Source organism: Gymnodraco acuticeps, unplaced genomic scaffold (genome assembly GCF_902827175.1).
Source record: "Gymnodraco acuticeps unplaced genomic scaffold, fGymAcu1.1, whole genome shotgun sequence".
NCBI lineage: Eukaryota > Metazoa > Chordata > Actinopteri > Perciformes > Bathydraconidae > Gymnodraco > Gymnodraco acuticeps.
In genome coordinates, this window is record NW_022990507.1 from 35,001 (window position 1) to 51,807 (window position 16,807).

The 16,807-nt window shown below is 42.9% G+C and overlaps 1 protein-coding gene across 3 annotated transcripts in view; it reads left to right on the forward strand.

Moving 5' to 3' along the window:
• The window catches only part of kat6a (K(lysine) acetyltransferase 6A), a 52,875-nt gene that overhangs the window by 5,778 nt on the left and 30,290 nt on the right, over positions 1 to 16,807 (forward strand). For all 3 annotated transcript variants that reach the window (XM_034226898.1, XM_034226896.1, XM_034226897.1), the window contains one exon: positions 16,381 to 16,489. In XM_034226898.1, the coding sequence (XP_034082789.1) occupies positions 16,381 to 16,489 (109 nt within the window). The remainder of the gene's footprint in view (positions 1 to 16,380; positions 16,490 to 16,807) is intronic.

Below are 16,807 nucleotides of genomic sequence, written 5' to 3' on the forward strand. Positions count from 1 at the left end.
AAGGAGCTTGAGCACAACAAAATCCCACCCTGTTGCATCAGTGAAATTGTGCACCAGTCAAAGATTTCAAATGAATGTGTGGACATGAACAGGGAGATTTTCCTTTTGTTTGTGAGTCTCGTCATCTTCGGGCTAGATGGGGCATGCAGAATTGACATTTCCGTCTGGCATTCACTCAAGCCTGTTTATCCCTCCTCGCTGCTTCGCTTTCTTTTGATGTTGCCTTCCTATCTCTCTCCAGAGGATGCAACCATATTGCGGCTCAATCACGTGTGTCTGTTGGTGTGTTGTCGCTTGATGTATCTGTTAGTCTCTTCGAGTGACATATGCGTCAAAGAGATATAAACTGTGCGTGGAAGACAGAGTCGATGTTGCATGATCGCTCTCCTCCGTTCTCCCACTCTTCCAGCGCTGCATCATTGCCATATTGCCCCGCATGATTGCTAACAGTTATGATTTCCCAAGTAAAGGGCGAGAGAGTGTGTGTGTGTGTGTGTGTGAGTGAAGGCAGTGAGGAAGGGGGAATGAAAACAAATAGCTAAGCACTGGCTTTGACCCCATTTGCGAGGAGATTTGTGTACTCAACACGCTTATATTTGTGTCTGAGCGCTCCATTCAAACGGGGTCCCAGACCCAATTTCTGTCTCCCCCCTTCTCACCCTAATGGCGTGCCAATGCCAGGTCATGAAGGGGGAGTTGAATGGGAGAGAGAAGTCAACCAGGGGTCATGGATATATAGATGGCAAACCTCATTGCCTCCCTGAGCGCCCGTTAGCAATATGAGGCTACAGCCATTAGGTGGGATGGGCTCGATGCTGAGCCTTTGTGTGTATATCCATGTGGGTATATAGTTGTGTGTGTGTGTGTGTATGTTTGTCCCATCATAATAGGCAAGAGAAATCTCCCTGCCCTGCGGTTGCCCTCTCCTCAACAGCTGGAGCGGGGTGAACCAGAGTTCTCGATGTCGACGAGTGGTGTCACGGCGAGGACGTGTGAAAAAAGTGGCGTGTGAAAACATACACACCCTCAGTCTCCTTTTCTGCTGGTACTCATTGTTGCGTCTGTGTGGATTTCCCGCTGACCCAACATCTCACAGCTACTGGCTCCTTTTGGTGATGGTAGCTGACACAATAAACACTTTTGCTTAAGTTGGATATTATGCCCATGACATTAAGTCTTAAAGCGATATTGTAATCTTCTGAAAATGTCATTATATCATGATAATATAGTAACAACATAATGCACCCTTTCAAAGAGCAATGAACTGGAATCAAATGGAATCTTTGGCCCCGCTAACAAAAATGTGCCACGTCTTGACTTTATATAGGCTTACATTTAATATCAAACAAACATAGCATGTAAAGACACCACGCAATATGTACGTGGGTGAATTCATTCATACGTAACTTATTCATTAGAGCTGCAAAAATTAAGCAATTTGTTGTAAACTATTGAATTGAGAGCCAACTATTTTGAGTAATTCTGTAAAGAATATGGTGTCTTGACTCTGGCAGTTTATTCTGTTGGCATTGTAAGGTAAACAAACATGCAGGTAAACACAACGGGCATTACCAAGGGCAGCTAAAATGGTCGAGTTCATGTCCATATATCGTCCACAAGTCGATACCATTATTACCACGAGAGGCCTAAGCTGCAACATTAGGCAACGCTTATTATGATCCATAATGGATATACATGACATGTCACTTGTTAGACGCTTTTCTCCAAAGCGACTTACATACTCAACACTGTGGGCGATCCCCACAGGAGCACTTTGGGGTGAAGTGTCTCAGGGACACAACGACATGCTGACTGCAGTGGGGTTTGAACCTGTGACCCCCTAATCCCAACACCAAGGCTCTGTCCACTGCGCCACACGCCTCCTCATATATTTACCAGCTGTAATTCATTCCACTATTCCAGTATTGGATCAACCCCTTCTTGTGTCTCTAACATCACACACACTACCTCTGCTTGTGTTTGTGTCAAGGTGAAGACATCATGTAGTGTCACTCGGAGGATCGTGAATACAAAGTGCCCTCGGACATCGATTATATGCCTTAGGGGCAACCTGCTTTTCTTCGTCTGTTCACCCTTCCCATCCCCCTGTTTGCTGCTACATCTTGTCATGTAGTCACAGGAGAGGATTTCTTATGCTGGATGGATGGAAACATTGTCAGGGTCAGCACCACCACACCACAGGAATGCTGGGAAAGTGACTAAGCTGGGTGCGATGAAATGGTCTCCCTTGACTCTATAGCCAGCTTGACTTTCAGATTTTGGAGCGATCCGTTTTTCAAGTTGGAGGCAAAGTTGTAGCTGTACTTTGTTTCTGCCTCCAGGCACTGCAGAGCCCTGGCCTCAGTTGACCAATATTATTTGTATTATAAGTTGTTCCACTCGCCGATGGCTTCAGATGAATGCTTCCACAGACCCTGCTCTTAAAGGACATTTAGTGGTACGCAAAGAAATGGAAAAACTCTAGAGGATTCATTTCTTTAAAGGGTCAGTTCACACAAATCGTGATGAACACTTTTTCTTCTTCACCTTTCAGAGGCATCTTGCCTGGTGTGCTTTTGTGTGCCTTTCATCATATATGCAGTGATGGGAATGGTTGCCTGAAATCAATGCTTTCCGGTAGTTTCACATCTGAAAGACTCAACGCTATACCCATGCGTTGTTCTATCATTTTAAGTGTTAATTGTGGAACATGGCAGCAGTTCTGTGCGGTACACCCTTTCATACCCAATACCGTGCTTTTTATACCGTATGATATGATTTTTTAAATATACCGCAATACCGTTGAAAAGTGGCGAAGGGCGCTTGAGCGGTGCTCACCTGGGGAGGATTTAAATGTGCAGTTTCAGGTGAAGGGGGGGGGGGGATTTGTTTACATTTTCAAACGGTGCTTTTGTTGTTTTGTTATGTGGTTCGCAAAGTTTGCAATAAAATAGTTTACATTTTGCCGTGTTTTCGTCCATTCTGATTCCTTTAACCAAATAAGACTCACGAGGACCCCCACTGATCTGATTTGTGGGGCCTAAACGTACATTTCCATTCATTGAAAAATAAATAAATACTGTGATAACGTTATAATTTGGAAAACTACCGTGATATGAGATTTGTTGTCATACCGCCCAGCCCTAGCAACAGTACTCCATGTACCCCGTTTACCTAAATCATTTCAGGAATCAATAAGGATTGATAACGTCTTTAAATTCAGTTCCTTTCACCACATAAATACTTCTGTTGCTGTGTCACTTAGTTAACTTACATCGCTGTTACTACTATTTTTTTAGCCATAGTTGTGTACTTATTTATCTTTAGTTTTATTTGATTACTAATGTGTGCTTAACTTTTTTGTTATGTCATGCCTTTTGCACTATTCAACTTATGCTGTAACACTATATCCCCACTGTGGGACTGATAAAGGATTTCTTTCTTTCTTTTAAAGTTATCCTGCGACATTATATACAATCGTTGGAAATGTAATTTGTCTGGCCAAAAGTGAAAAATTACATTTTAAATCTGTTCCAGAAACGCCGTCCCTACGTTATCCAAAGACAATCCACAGAACTTTCTGTTACTACTGAACATCTGGACTTTGTCTTTCAGAAGTAATTAGGATCACACACAGTCAAACTGTCTCGCTCCATTCAGGACACTGTGTTAATTCACAATGCTTCACCAGCAGTAGCCATCATTCTCTTTCCAGTAAAGTAGTCCCCTATTAGCTGCGTAAGGGCTTCGAGTGTATAGAAACAGCATCGGTAGTAATGTCAGCGCCGGGGGGGGGGGGGGCACTTACCTCCAGCACACCGGTGTGACTGTGATGTGAATGGCACTTGGCATGGGAAGTGCAGTTGTGTGAGGCGTAGCGTATGGCTAAGCTCACCACCCCACAAATGGAGCCAATGTGTTGAGCGCAGCTGTGGAAGTGAAGGCTGGAGCTCAGCCAGTCTGCCCCCCCACTCCGTTTGATGCAGTGATTTAGCTCTGTGCTCCCTGGCTAACCTCCACTGTAATGGAGGGGGACGCTAAGCTGAAGGGGGGGGGGGCACGTTGGCACAACACACGGTCTTCCTCGGGTTGTTGTAGATGGCACGTTACAATGTGGGCCAGTTCCTTTAAAGGTCACCTATTGTGCAAAATACATTTGTGATGTCATAACGATTTTTAGGCTTGAGTAACCATTAGCCAATCACCATCCAAGGCACCCCCCCCACCTTATCACCTGAATCTCCTCCTAGAGCACCATTGTGTTCTTTTTAACCAAATCTCTCTCAGAGGGGTGTGGGGAGGGGCTCCTTGTTTTCATCTAAAGTAACAGACAGAGAATCAGCTCTTTGGAAACAGAGGGGATTATGGGATGCTGCAATGATCTGATTGGCATTGCAGCCAATCAGAGACAGGCTCTGTATATATCTGAGACCTCTAATGTATTGATGTAAAACAGTATAATAAGGCGCCTTCAGCGTCGCTCTGCTGCAGGTCAACTGATGTTACTTGAATATCCGTCAGTGGTGGAATGTAATGAATAAACTTATTTAAGTAACATTTCAGGCACTTTGACTTTACCTGAGTATTTTCATTTTATGCTACTTTCAATGTCTACTCATTTTTGTTGCTAATATTGTACTTTCAATATTAGATATATTTGGCAGCATAAGTTACTTTACTGATTCAGATTAATACTTCAAATCAATAACATAAACACACTTTGACATATCATGTGTAAAGATATGCATATAAAGTAAACATAATTAGCTACAACATAAGCAGCTGTGATACATGTATCCATTATTAATCAAACTACTTTGATTTTGTTCCACTTTTGTACTTTTACAGGTGTTCTTACATCTAAGAGAGTATTTGTACAGGCTTTTGCTACTTTTACTTAAAATTAGTAATAGAATCAGTACTTTGTCTTCTACTGATATCTTATGCATACAAGCGGGGCGATATGAAGAAAATCTAATATGTCATTATTATTAATCATTATAAATACCTCAATACTGATATTGTTGGGGTTTACCAGTGCTCCCCAAAAATATTTACACAATCAATCAATCAATCAATGTTTATTTATATAGCCCAATATCACAAATGTTACATTTGTCTCAGTGGACTTTACAGTTTGTACAGAATATCAGTATGACAATACGACACCCTCTATCCTTAGACCCTCACATCGTACAAGGAAACACTTCCGGAGAAAACCCACAGTTTAAAGGGAACATGGGAGAAACCTCAGGGAGAGCAACAGAGGAGGGATCCCTCTCCCAGGACGGACAGACGTGCAATAGATGCCGTGTGTAAATTGAAAAGATAATACATTTGCAACATAGGTAGTCCAAGTACACAATGGGATTTTGATATAATAAAGAAAAGGCAGGTAAAGGCACTAGATTGCATTACATGTCATTTGTTAGACGCTTTCATCCAAAGCGACTTCCATTCATTCAGTACTGTAGACAATCCCCACAGGAGACATTTGGGGTGAAGTGTCTCAGGGACACAACGACATGCTGACTGCAGTGGGACTCGAACTTGCTACCCCCTGATTCGAAGTCCAGCACATTAGCCACAGTCGCCACTAGATAAAAAGAAACTTAACATATTACATAATATTACTGCAATGCAGCCTTTAAAACAAACACCACTCACGATATCTCAATCCAAGACTTTATAAGGATATCGATGAAACATTGCCCAGCATTTCCTGTTTCTCTGTATAAAGTGCATTAAGATGTGTTTCTTGACTACCAGTGCATCTAATGACTATACGTGCAAATGTGTTTGTGTGTTTGCTGCTCGCTGTGTCCTGAAACAGTGATCAATGAGTTTGTGTTGGAGGTGGAAGCGGCCATAGAGAAAGTGATGTGGGGGTGGGGGTGGGGGGGCTGAGATTGGGCTCCCATGTTAATGAGATCCTTGACTTGAGACGAGACAAGGACAACAGCAACGCTTTTCCCCCTTTCTCTTTTCTCCCATTGCCTTTCATCCCTCCTCCTCCCCCTTTCTCCCTCTCCCTTCGTCCTTCCTCCATTGTTCTCTCATTCTGTCTCGCTCTCCTGTCCTCTGTCTTTGACTAACAGAAGCCAGTGTATAAAGGGGAAACCAGGCCACCTCTAGTTGTTTTCTAAATCCTATTATCTCCCTGCACTCGCTCTCAGACAATGCTGCATGTTGCCTCAAGTCTTCATTTCGACCATTTTGGAAACTAAACAACGATCTTGGCCAATACTTACTTCCATGTGACCATTGCTTCCAGGTGTTGGTGTAAAGAAATATCGATACACTTGATCATGATAATGTGTTTTCCAATACTGTATTGCTCCTCAAAAAAGCTATAGATTTGATCTTATATGTTTCCTTTTTTTATTTGGTCGTGTTTTCTTTCCAAAATAACAATTTCACTACAATTAGATTTTTAAAAACGGCAATATGTCTCCTTGCCTGCTCTGTGTAATGATGCACATCTTGTCTCACGTCCCAACAAATCTAATCATTTTTACATTAGCAACTTTCCTACGGCTCGAGTGTGGGAACATGTTGGGTTCAAGCTTCGTTGATATGGTGTTACTTTGCACTTTTTGTTCACAAAAGTCCATAACTATTGAGAAGCTGGACTTGAAGTATATTTCCTCTTAAGGAATGAATGACGTTCTAAACCCCTGAGCCAAACTATTTATTACGGCTATAGGAGCTAAAAAAGCTGTGTGGGAATATATACGGAAAGAAAAACTGTTTGCATGCTCAAACAAAAGCGCTCGACGACTCCTGTGCATTTGAACATCCCGTCTCATCCCCCCTTTCTATGTCCATGCAAAGCACAAGTCAGCAGGTGAATGAAAGTTAAAACTCCACACCAAGCTCCAGTGCACGTCCACTACCAATAATGAGCAGCGTAAGAAAACGTTTTTAGAGAGTACTTGTCCATGGACAAGTGAGTTTGGCAATTTACTTCTCCGAATAAATGTTTGGGTCCACTGGAATCTTCTTCTTCGCCATCGTATTTTACATTTTCCCACGGTTTTACGACACCGCTAACGTAAGTGAGCGGTAAGATTTGACTGCATCACACATAGGGTTGGGTTCTTATTATACATCCATGGTTGGGTATCGTTTGGATTTTAACGATTTCGGTTATGCTATTCGATTCCGGTTCTTTTCGGTTCTCGATTCCGGTTATTTGTGAGGGTAAAAATAAGTCCCATGCCAATTTCACTGGGGGAGAAATATATTTATGAAAACGAATGCTGTCAAAATTATCGCGTTAACGGCGGTAATACATTTTTTTAATTAATTGCATGTGCAGAATGGCCCGTCCCATACATCCCACCAGTGGCAGCGCCAGGGTATGGCTGGGGTAGGCTACACCCATACCAAGAAATGGCTTAGCCCCACCATGAAAAATGATGTTAAAGTAAGCAAAATAAAGTCCGCCAACTCGTGCCGAGAATTGCACAGACGGCAGTTAGTAAGATTGATTTCAGCCACTTGTCTGGAAATACCGAAGACCAGAAACGGTTTTGAAAACTTTTGTCACGTAGTGATCGTCTTCTCAATAGAACATCTTTGATAATGTCTTCTGGCCAATCAGAATCAAGATAATGGCGTGGTGTTGTTGCAGGAAGTCCCGACGGAGAATACTTTTGCTGTAGTACAGGTAACACATAACTGGTACGCAGGTTATGTGCGTAATCTGAAATGCGTACCGTCACTTGTGTCACAAAGCGCATTTGCGTACCGACGTACTTGTGAAGCTTTTCCAGAAGGCGGTTAGATCACCGGACGACAGAGTCGGTCTCCGTGTGCACAGACAGGGCTGCTGTTAACGTCGGTCTGTACAACGGAATTGTGCCAAAACTACGCCAACCGGCTGCGGAAGGAGACTCTCCCCCCCCCCCCCCCCCCCCCCCCTTCACTGGAGAACTGCGCTAAAACAGCTGATCACAACATTCACACTCTGTGGTCAAGAAGTACTCCACTAGCCCCCCCCCCCCCTCCCCTGTAGATATACCTTGTTTGTTTCAAACAAAGTAGGAACAGCATCGTCCTTCAGTAACCTACGCTGTACATATCCGGTATGAATCGCTCCATGTTTTGTGAAGCTATGCTCCGTGAAATGCCGCGCACACAGTAAAATACCGGCTCGAACATCTGAAGGAACAGTGTTAAAAAGGAATGTCAACCACTGACTTCGTCGTGGTTCTACCCTCGGTAAAGCATGCATTGAACATTTCCCCTCACAAGACAGGAAACAGACCCTCGTTGGCATGACTGGATACAGTTTTGAACTGAACCTGAGATTCCAACAGTATATATGCTAGGCTGGCAGAGGTTGCGGCCATAGCTCTGGGCGTGGCTACTGGGTGCTTCTATGACACAGCACCCAGGAAGTAAACAATGGACAATGACGTTTCACCAACAGGTATTTTCTGTTTTAGAGTTTTACTCGCTACAGGGTGTACTTTGAGGGTTTTGACTCTGCAGACCGTTTACATGCATAAAAACCTTCATAACACACAAGGGGACGGGTAATAACTGGAAAAGCATGACATGTGTCCTTTAAGTCATATCTGCAGGGCCGTCCCTGGCCAACTTGAGGCCCCACGCAAAGTTATATAATGAGGCCCTCTGTTTCGCGAGCTTCGGGGGGGTAGTTCTAACTGTTCTAGTGGAGCCTCGCAGGGGCGAAACCACACTAATTGCGCATAGGTGTGCCGCATTTGCGGCTCAGTTGAGGCCCCCTCCGCAAGGTGAGGCCCCACGCAGTCTGCGCGATTGGCCTGTAGGGAGGGACGGCCCTGCATATCTGTATTCCTATCTACGAATCACTTCATACTGTTTAATTTTGTTGCGGTTATTGAATACAATTATTTAAAAATAAGCTCTGCATTGTTTAGTTAGTTCTAAGTGGTGCAGTTTGAGAATGTACAATTGTCCCAGTCTCCTCTGATGTTACACTGCAGCCTGCCTGTGGGACAGTCCAACCACACAGTCTGTGTGTCCTGCAACACACATGCTGCAGCTGCCCAGCTGCTCATCGTTTGTAAAAGGAAATAAATAGTATTTTCATTTCAATAATGTACTTTCTATACCCTGCTTCATAAACAATACTGACATCCCTGTGCTCCTCCGAGTCTGGGGGTCCGGGGATGTGACAGCTGCTTTATTTCATGAAGGAAATGGCGGTCAATATTACAGCATAGGAGCCAAAGAGCTTAATAACCTTCATTACGTGTTAGAAAAAGAACATATGAAAGTTTGACAAAGATGAGGCTGGAGGGCAGCGGATCCGCTGTGTGTAGAAAGAGAGAGAGAGGACACGGACAATTTGCGAATGAGTTCTTTCTTTTGTGAGCTGAATTTATCAATAATTTGTCAATAAATGTGGGCGAAAAACGTCACTTGTCCATCGGACAAGTCAATGGAAAGATGTACTTGTCCGATATTGTAAATAACACGTCCCGGACGATCGGACGTGTGCTTCTTCGCACACTGATGAGTGAAAAATACGACATAATATAAACACAGACCTTAAATATGGCTCCTAAACTATTATTTAAGCGCACTTTATGTTGAGGAGTCATTATCTTTTATCGTGTGGTTTTATTTAGTGAGGATATTGGGGATACAATAATTGAGGATAAAAATGTCACATTCTAATGTTTGAGTATTATAATTAACACTGAAAAGTTCACTGCTCGTTTAAAAGGGTGTGTTTACATCCTAATGTTCTTATAGTACATCAGTGGCATAAAATGGACAATTATCGTCTAACAAAGTAGTGAATATATACGGGCTTGATTAGAGCTCAATTTACAGTGATCCATAAAGCGTGAGTGTGTGTGTGAGCATAGGGTACTTTCACCTGTGTGTGTGTGTGTGTGTGTGTAGTACATTACATTTAGCTGACGCTTTTATCCAAAGCGACTTACAATAAGTACGTCTCTAGTAGGTGTGTGTTTCTATACTACCTTGTCAGACATGTCTGTTTGGCGGTTCTTGTCCTCCCAGCTGTTGCTAACAGTTGCCACAAGGCGTGTCTCTTAGGCTCAGAACAACATTTTGTTCCCGAGCGCTCTTTAAAGTAGGAAAAAGACGTGTGTGAACACACAGGCTTAAAAACATCCACACACAGATATTTAGTCGAAATCCATGACTCTTAGCTGCCAGTCAATGTGGGACATTTCTAGAGCGATGTTGTGCGAGCGGTCCTGGCTGAGGTAGAAACATCTCTCAGGAGGAATTTAAGGATTGCGTTTCACTCTTCCAATATCCCTGTCGTGAAGGGAGGATTAGCTTTTCATTTTTTAGTATCTACTGGGGATTAATTTACAGTGGCAGCCAGTAACTGAAGCCTCACTGTGTGTACGGTGTGTGTAAGAGGCGACTCTCTCTCTCTCCTGTCTACCAAAGCGCTCACAGGGCGAGAGGAGCAGTTGACCTCCTCCGGCGGGGAAGGGGTTAAGCGTCAGGAATGATGGAGGTGTTGGTCTCACGCAGGCTGCTCCTGCACATTCTCTCTCTTTCTTTACACTCTCCATTTCCGTCACTCTCCTGCCCTCTGGGTTCTTATTTTTCTCCTCTGTCTTTTTTCACACTCATTTTTTTCTTGCTGCCGACTTACATTTGTCTTCAGTGACTTAGTTTGGTTTGTGTTGCAGCGCAGTGAAGCTGCTTTCATCATGCTTTCAGGTCCTTTCTAACACAGCTGCAGCAAAGATTTGTCGACCGACAGATAAAATGATTGGCAACTATTTGTGTTCAGCCTCTCAAATATTGTGATTTCTTGCTTATCTTGGTTTGATATCATATTAAACTAAACATGTCTGGGTTTTGAACCGACACATTCGGTTATTTAAAGACACCAGCTTGGCAATTGAGGAACTGGGATGGAGCATTTTCATTATCTTCTGACATATTGTAGACCTTAGTTTAATTAAGTAATGAGCGAATGATTAGTCGATAATGAGAACAATCTTGAATTGCAGCGTTCAGTATAATCCAGTTGATCCTCACCACTCCGAATGCTTTCACCTGTAAGAATGTGACATGGTTTCAGAAATAGAGAGCTCGTGCTTATTCATTTATCTTCAGGTAAGACTATCTTCCTCTCTGTGCTTATCTCTCCTCATCCTCTCTTCATACCTTTTGTTTCTCATGCTCTCTCTGTCCCTGTGCTGTTAGCTGGGCGGTGGGGGGGGGGTGTGTGAGTCAGAAGGAAATGAACCCAATAAATCACGCTGTGGTCCCTGTCTCCTACCTGCAGCTCTGAGCCTCACTCTGTTGTATTGTGGAAACCTTGCAGCAGCATCCTCACTGAATGTCAAGTAATAATTATTGGATTGTCCCCTGTGAGCTGAAGTGAATGTTATGACCTTAGGTGTTTCAAGGTTTTTCATGATTTGTTTGAGAATAATGCACCTTTTTTAAGTTAATACATTATTTCTGTGGGCTATAGAGTGCCACAGTGACGCGTCCTAAAACCCGGTTCCTTCGACAAAAACGCAATGCAATTTCTCCATAGGATTTTGGAAAATAGCTCGAACTAAGGTCTGTGGTTGACACACATTTAAGAAACGGATCACGTTTTGTTCAGCCGGATAATATCCACATGTCTACCCTAGTGTTGCACGGTGTACCGATACTTGAAAGGTACCGCGATACCCTGCCGTTAAAAACGTTACGATTCCTCCGTTTCATTAGTATCGGTACTTTAAGAATGACGGGGGAAAGTACTCCGGTGAGAAAGCGCCGTTACGTGTGTGTTCAGCGCTCTGCTTCCACTCCCTGCTCTGCAGCCGTGCCTGCAGTCCCTCCCCTCTCGTGCACGCTCTAAGTCCCTCCCCTCTCTCGTGCACGCGCTAGCTGCCAGAGCATGTGAGAGAACGAGAAGCATGGCTGCAAGCGGGAGTGCAACTGCCGCTGCGCCTCGGCTTGTTGACAACAAAGACGCCAGAAGCGACATTTGGAAGTATTTTAGCGATATCTCTGACAGTGAGGGTATGTTCTATTTTTTGTCGGAGACCTCATTGTGTTGAATGTCATTTCTGTTGTTTAATATACAAATCTATTTTGACAAAAAAGTAGGTTGAGATGATGCTTATTTCTATTTAATACGAATTCTTGTCATTTATTTTATTTATTGTTCTCATTGTTTAAAAGTGTGTGTTCTGGTTCTGGTGTGAAATAAAGCACAATAATTACATTTATGACTGTTTCCCTTTTTTTCCCGAAAAATAATCGGAATCGCAATTCTTGACTTGGTATCGAAACCAAAATATTGGTATCGTGACAACACGAGTCTACCCTACTTTTATAATTTTCGAATCATAAATCTAGTCGCCAGAAGCAAAATGCTAACGTTATGCTATAAAGGAACTACAGCAGGGTCGCTGCTTCAACGTCACGCCAACTTAAGATCCATATTCAAAACTACAGATTCTAAAGTGTTCAAGTTGAAGGGTTTGTTTGAACAGTTTGCAGGAGGCAGGGACTTGCTTTCAAGCAGGACAGGGCAAACACACTTAGCGGGAGTGTTTTACGTGTTCTGTGGAGGCGCTGCGCTGACAGCTCTGGGAGAATTTGGTTTTGTTTTGACCGTTGGTGCTCATCTTCATTTTCGGCCTTGATGTAACAACATTCATAATTAAGTAAATGTAACATCCTTTTCACCCCGGTTACACTTTTCATTTGCCCTGTACGATGGGCGCTGTAAGTGATGAAAATGGGGGATGTTTGCTTATCTGGCGCCCGCAGCTCACAGACAAAATGCGAGTGAGCGAGGGAGCGAGCGAGGGAGAAAGGGAGGGCGCTGTTATTATTAGCATCTGGTGCTAGCTGCTCTAACGGAAGAAGAATATGTTTCTACAATAATGTGGAGGGAGAGTCCTCTCCAGTCAGACTGAGAGGCTGATAACTACAGCTCAGTGAGGTAAAGGACTCTGAGGGTTTAGATAGTTCACTTTAGTCTAAGTTATCTCAGTGGGTCTCAAACGTTTTGATCACAATTTATGTAAACACATATTTCCAAGGCACTCCTTTATAATTATTGGGATAAAACAGGTTTGAAATCATTCCAATGTATACTATAGGACAGTACACCAGACATATCGTTTTAAACTGGAGAGATAAAAAAATATGCATAAATAAAATAGTAAAATAAGATATGAATGAACAACAAAAATAAAATACGTTACATGTATTTGTTATTGGCTATGGGTTATTGGTTATGCTCACATACTTATTTATTATTAAAATGTAAACCGATCTTTTTCATATGGGTGTTTAGAGTTGTACCCCCTAGATCTATATTTATTCCAATTCAAAGTCCATCTGTCTCATCTGCAATGCGAGCGTGGCTTTATCGAAGAAGGGTCATTTAGGAGCGGCATTTCAAAACAGTGCACAAACGCTACGAGACAGAATTCCCTCCTAATTCTGCCCTACGCTCCAAAAGGGGAGGGGCCTGAGAGGTCAGCTAAATGCACAGCAGTCCATTTTCACCAGGCCCAACAACAAGAGCAAGGCTGCTACCATAGCATCTTATCGTGTCAGTCACGTTCTTGCGAAACACATGAAGTCTTTCAAAGACGGCAAAGTTGTGAAAGAAGCATTCCTGGAGGCTGCCGACGCGCTTTTTGGGGACAGTAAAAATAACAGTAGAATTTCAACAGGTTTTTGATATAATAAAAACTCAAGTTAGATACCGTTATTAATCAGCTGTAAGTTTTAGTTTGTTTGAACTTATTCATTATAATTATTGTACAAAATGGTATAAGAATGCAAACTTAAATTGATTATAGTCTATTATCAATTCAGGTTAAGAAACTAGTGTTGCTTGCATCCTATTTTAAAGGCATTTATTTTTATACTCTAATAAAATGCAACAAAAAAAGGGTTTGATTCTATTAATTGTGTCTTTTTTATTGCACTTTGGCAGCAGATTCCTGTGTAGCTTCAGATCTGAGTTGTCTTATTAGTAAGCCTAATTTATACTTTTGTAGCAACACTATTTTTATATAATGGCAAAGAAAGGGTTCAGAGTCTTTTCTTTTTCTCCTGTGTCATATGTGGCAGCACTGTTCAATGTTTCTTAAACATTACCCACTGTAGTGACGTGTGAATAAACTCCAACTCTGTATCAACAACACTGTTGTGTAGCTTCAGTTAAATACTTGTATGTGTGTAGATTAGAAAGAGGTAAGATAAAGGATCTGCAGTATTTTATGAAGTATTAATCGTACAAAGGTCAGTTTTATACAAGTAGAAGTGTGTATTTACCTGGTAGTAGGCTGTCAGTAATGGCTACGCCTCTCTATTTGGATTGGTAGATCTCGGCAGACTGGCAACTTTAAAAGTAGCTCTCGGTTCAAAAAAGGTTGGGCACCCCTGCTTTAAGGCTTTATATTCTGGTGTCTTTTAGTAGTCCTCTTCCAGTGTAAACTTACTGCAGTCATGTGACCCGCTGCCATCAGTGTTATTGCTGAAACATAAGAGTTTAAAACACCCCCGCTCTGGTGTCATCAGATCATCAGAGCTCCACTTCGTCTCAGTGGCTCCCCCCTGCCTGCTGGCAAACACCAGCCCAGATGTCAGGCCAGTTGTTTTCCAGCCGCTGCGTCCTCTCTGCTGCTGTGACAGAAAGCGGAGGATGTGGAAGCAGTTGGGCGACAGATGTCAGATGCAAGTGTCTCCCGTGTCAGCCATGACGACATGTCAAGACTGTCTGTCACTTTCCTCTTCCTCTCAGACGGCTCTTGAGGAGAGCTCGCTCTTAAATCAGAGTACAACACTCTTACAGCGTTTCAAAAACACTCAACACGTTTTCCCAGCTCTTGATAGGGGATTGGATATTTGTTCTTTATTAGGATCCCCATTAGCACTAGCATGAGCATTTGGCCAGGTTTCTTACGGTCATTAAAAACCTGGAAAAGTCATGGAAATTCAAAATGCTAATTCCAGGCCCTGGAAAAGTTATGGAAAACAATATTTTCCCAAAGTTTTGGAAAAGTCATGGAAATGTAACTAAAGTTGCATCAAATATAATTTATATTTTATCTAATTACCGAAATAGTAATACTATAATGATAATAAATACTGTATCGTAATGAAACGTAAAATGTCATTTAACTGACGAGGTGTTTTGCTGGTGAGAGATTTGAGTTGCTTTAGCACGTAGAAGCTAGTAAGCCTACTATTGGATTTGTTTTAGATAGACACAACATGTTTCAGATGCAGACCTTATTTTCCTGTTCCATGTTAAAATAAACCATTTCAGTGGTACCGCTGAGAAAGAGTTATTTTTTTGGTCATGGAAAATCAGGTAAAGGTCCTGGAGAAGTCATTGAAAATCATTGGTGAAAAAGTGTATGAACCCTGATTGGCTATTCTTCCTGGGGTCCTCACACACACAAAACATACATAAACAAAACGGCTCATAATTTCATGCAATTTACAACGCTATATGAAGTAAAAACTAAAATGGTCATCCAATATATGGGATATGGGATTTTCTTATTATTAAAAAAATGAATCCTAGTGATTATTAATGATCAGGATAACCAGGAACATTCTCAGATGAGTGACTAAAAAGCTGTCTAGCTCTCCATGATGGTAGAGAAGTGAAAAATAACTTGTATACTCCGTGGCAGCAGTAAGCCTCTTCCCCTCAGGGCTTCCAGGCTTCACAAAGTTTCATCCCATACCCCCCCGCCTCTTGTAGTTGTGCCTGTGAAGTGCACCTGCAGTGCTTCAGGGGTGTGATTTTTCAGCTTTATTGGACACACAAGTCCTATTTGATGTTAAACGACATGTAAAGCGTTTTCCTGCCTTATTTGTTTTCTCGGAGAAAAACCCATCTTGCATTTTGTGCTCGAGTGCCGATCAGACGATGTGTTTGTCCTGCGTTTCAGTACACACCTGCTGACATGGTTTCCGGGACACACTAAAAGATTTAAGCCGCGCCAGAAGTGAATGTCTGATGACATGTTTCAGAATAAATGCTGAATTAGGACGCTGGAATTAAACCCCTCAAGCAGAGGAAGCGAGATGCAGCTCAGGAGTCAGCAGGGACTTGTGACACACAAATGGCAGCCGCTAACACAACATAAATGATACAAGCTCACTCCTAACAGTGCAGCTCTCACACTCTTCATTATCCCACAGCCTCTGTTCACACATCCACTGCTCTGTGGTGTCGTTGTAGTTTCTAATGCGCTGTTAATACACACAGCAGCAGTCATTCACTGTGGCAGGACACACAAGGCCGCTCTGTTGTGTCTCATTTGTACACATTAAGCTGTTAAGTTGACTGACAGTCTCTCCTCTCTCTCCCCCCCCCCCTCACCCCTCCCCTCTCCCTGCCAGCCGGTGGCCGAGCCCATCCCCATCTGCAGCTTCTGCTTAGGGACCAAGGAGCAGAACCGCGACAAGAGGCCGGAGGAGCTCATCTCCTGCGCCGACTGTGGCAACAGTGGTGAGTGCTGATCTGAGAACAGTGAGACACGAGGCCATAGCGCCGTCTGGGGGGTACACTCCTCTAGTTTTGGGGGTACACTCCTCTAGTTTTGGCGGTACACTCCTCTAGTTTTGGCGGTACACTCCTCTAGTTTTGGGGGTTACACTCCTCTAGTTTTGGGGGGTACACTTCTCTAGTTTTGGGGGGTACACTCCTCTAGTTTTGTGATTAAAACAACCACGGAGAAGAGGATGCAACCAGCTGATCCAAAATGAACTTTTATTTGTCCACCAGTCAAGTGGCTTATCATTTGAACAGTTTGGCTTGTGTTGATGG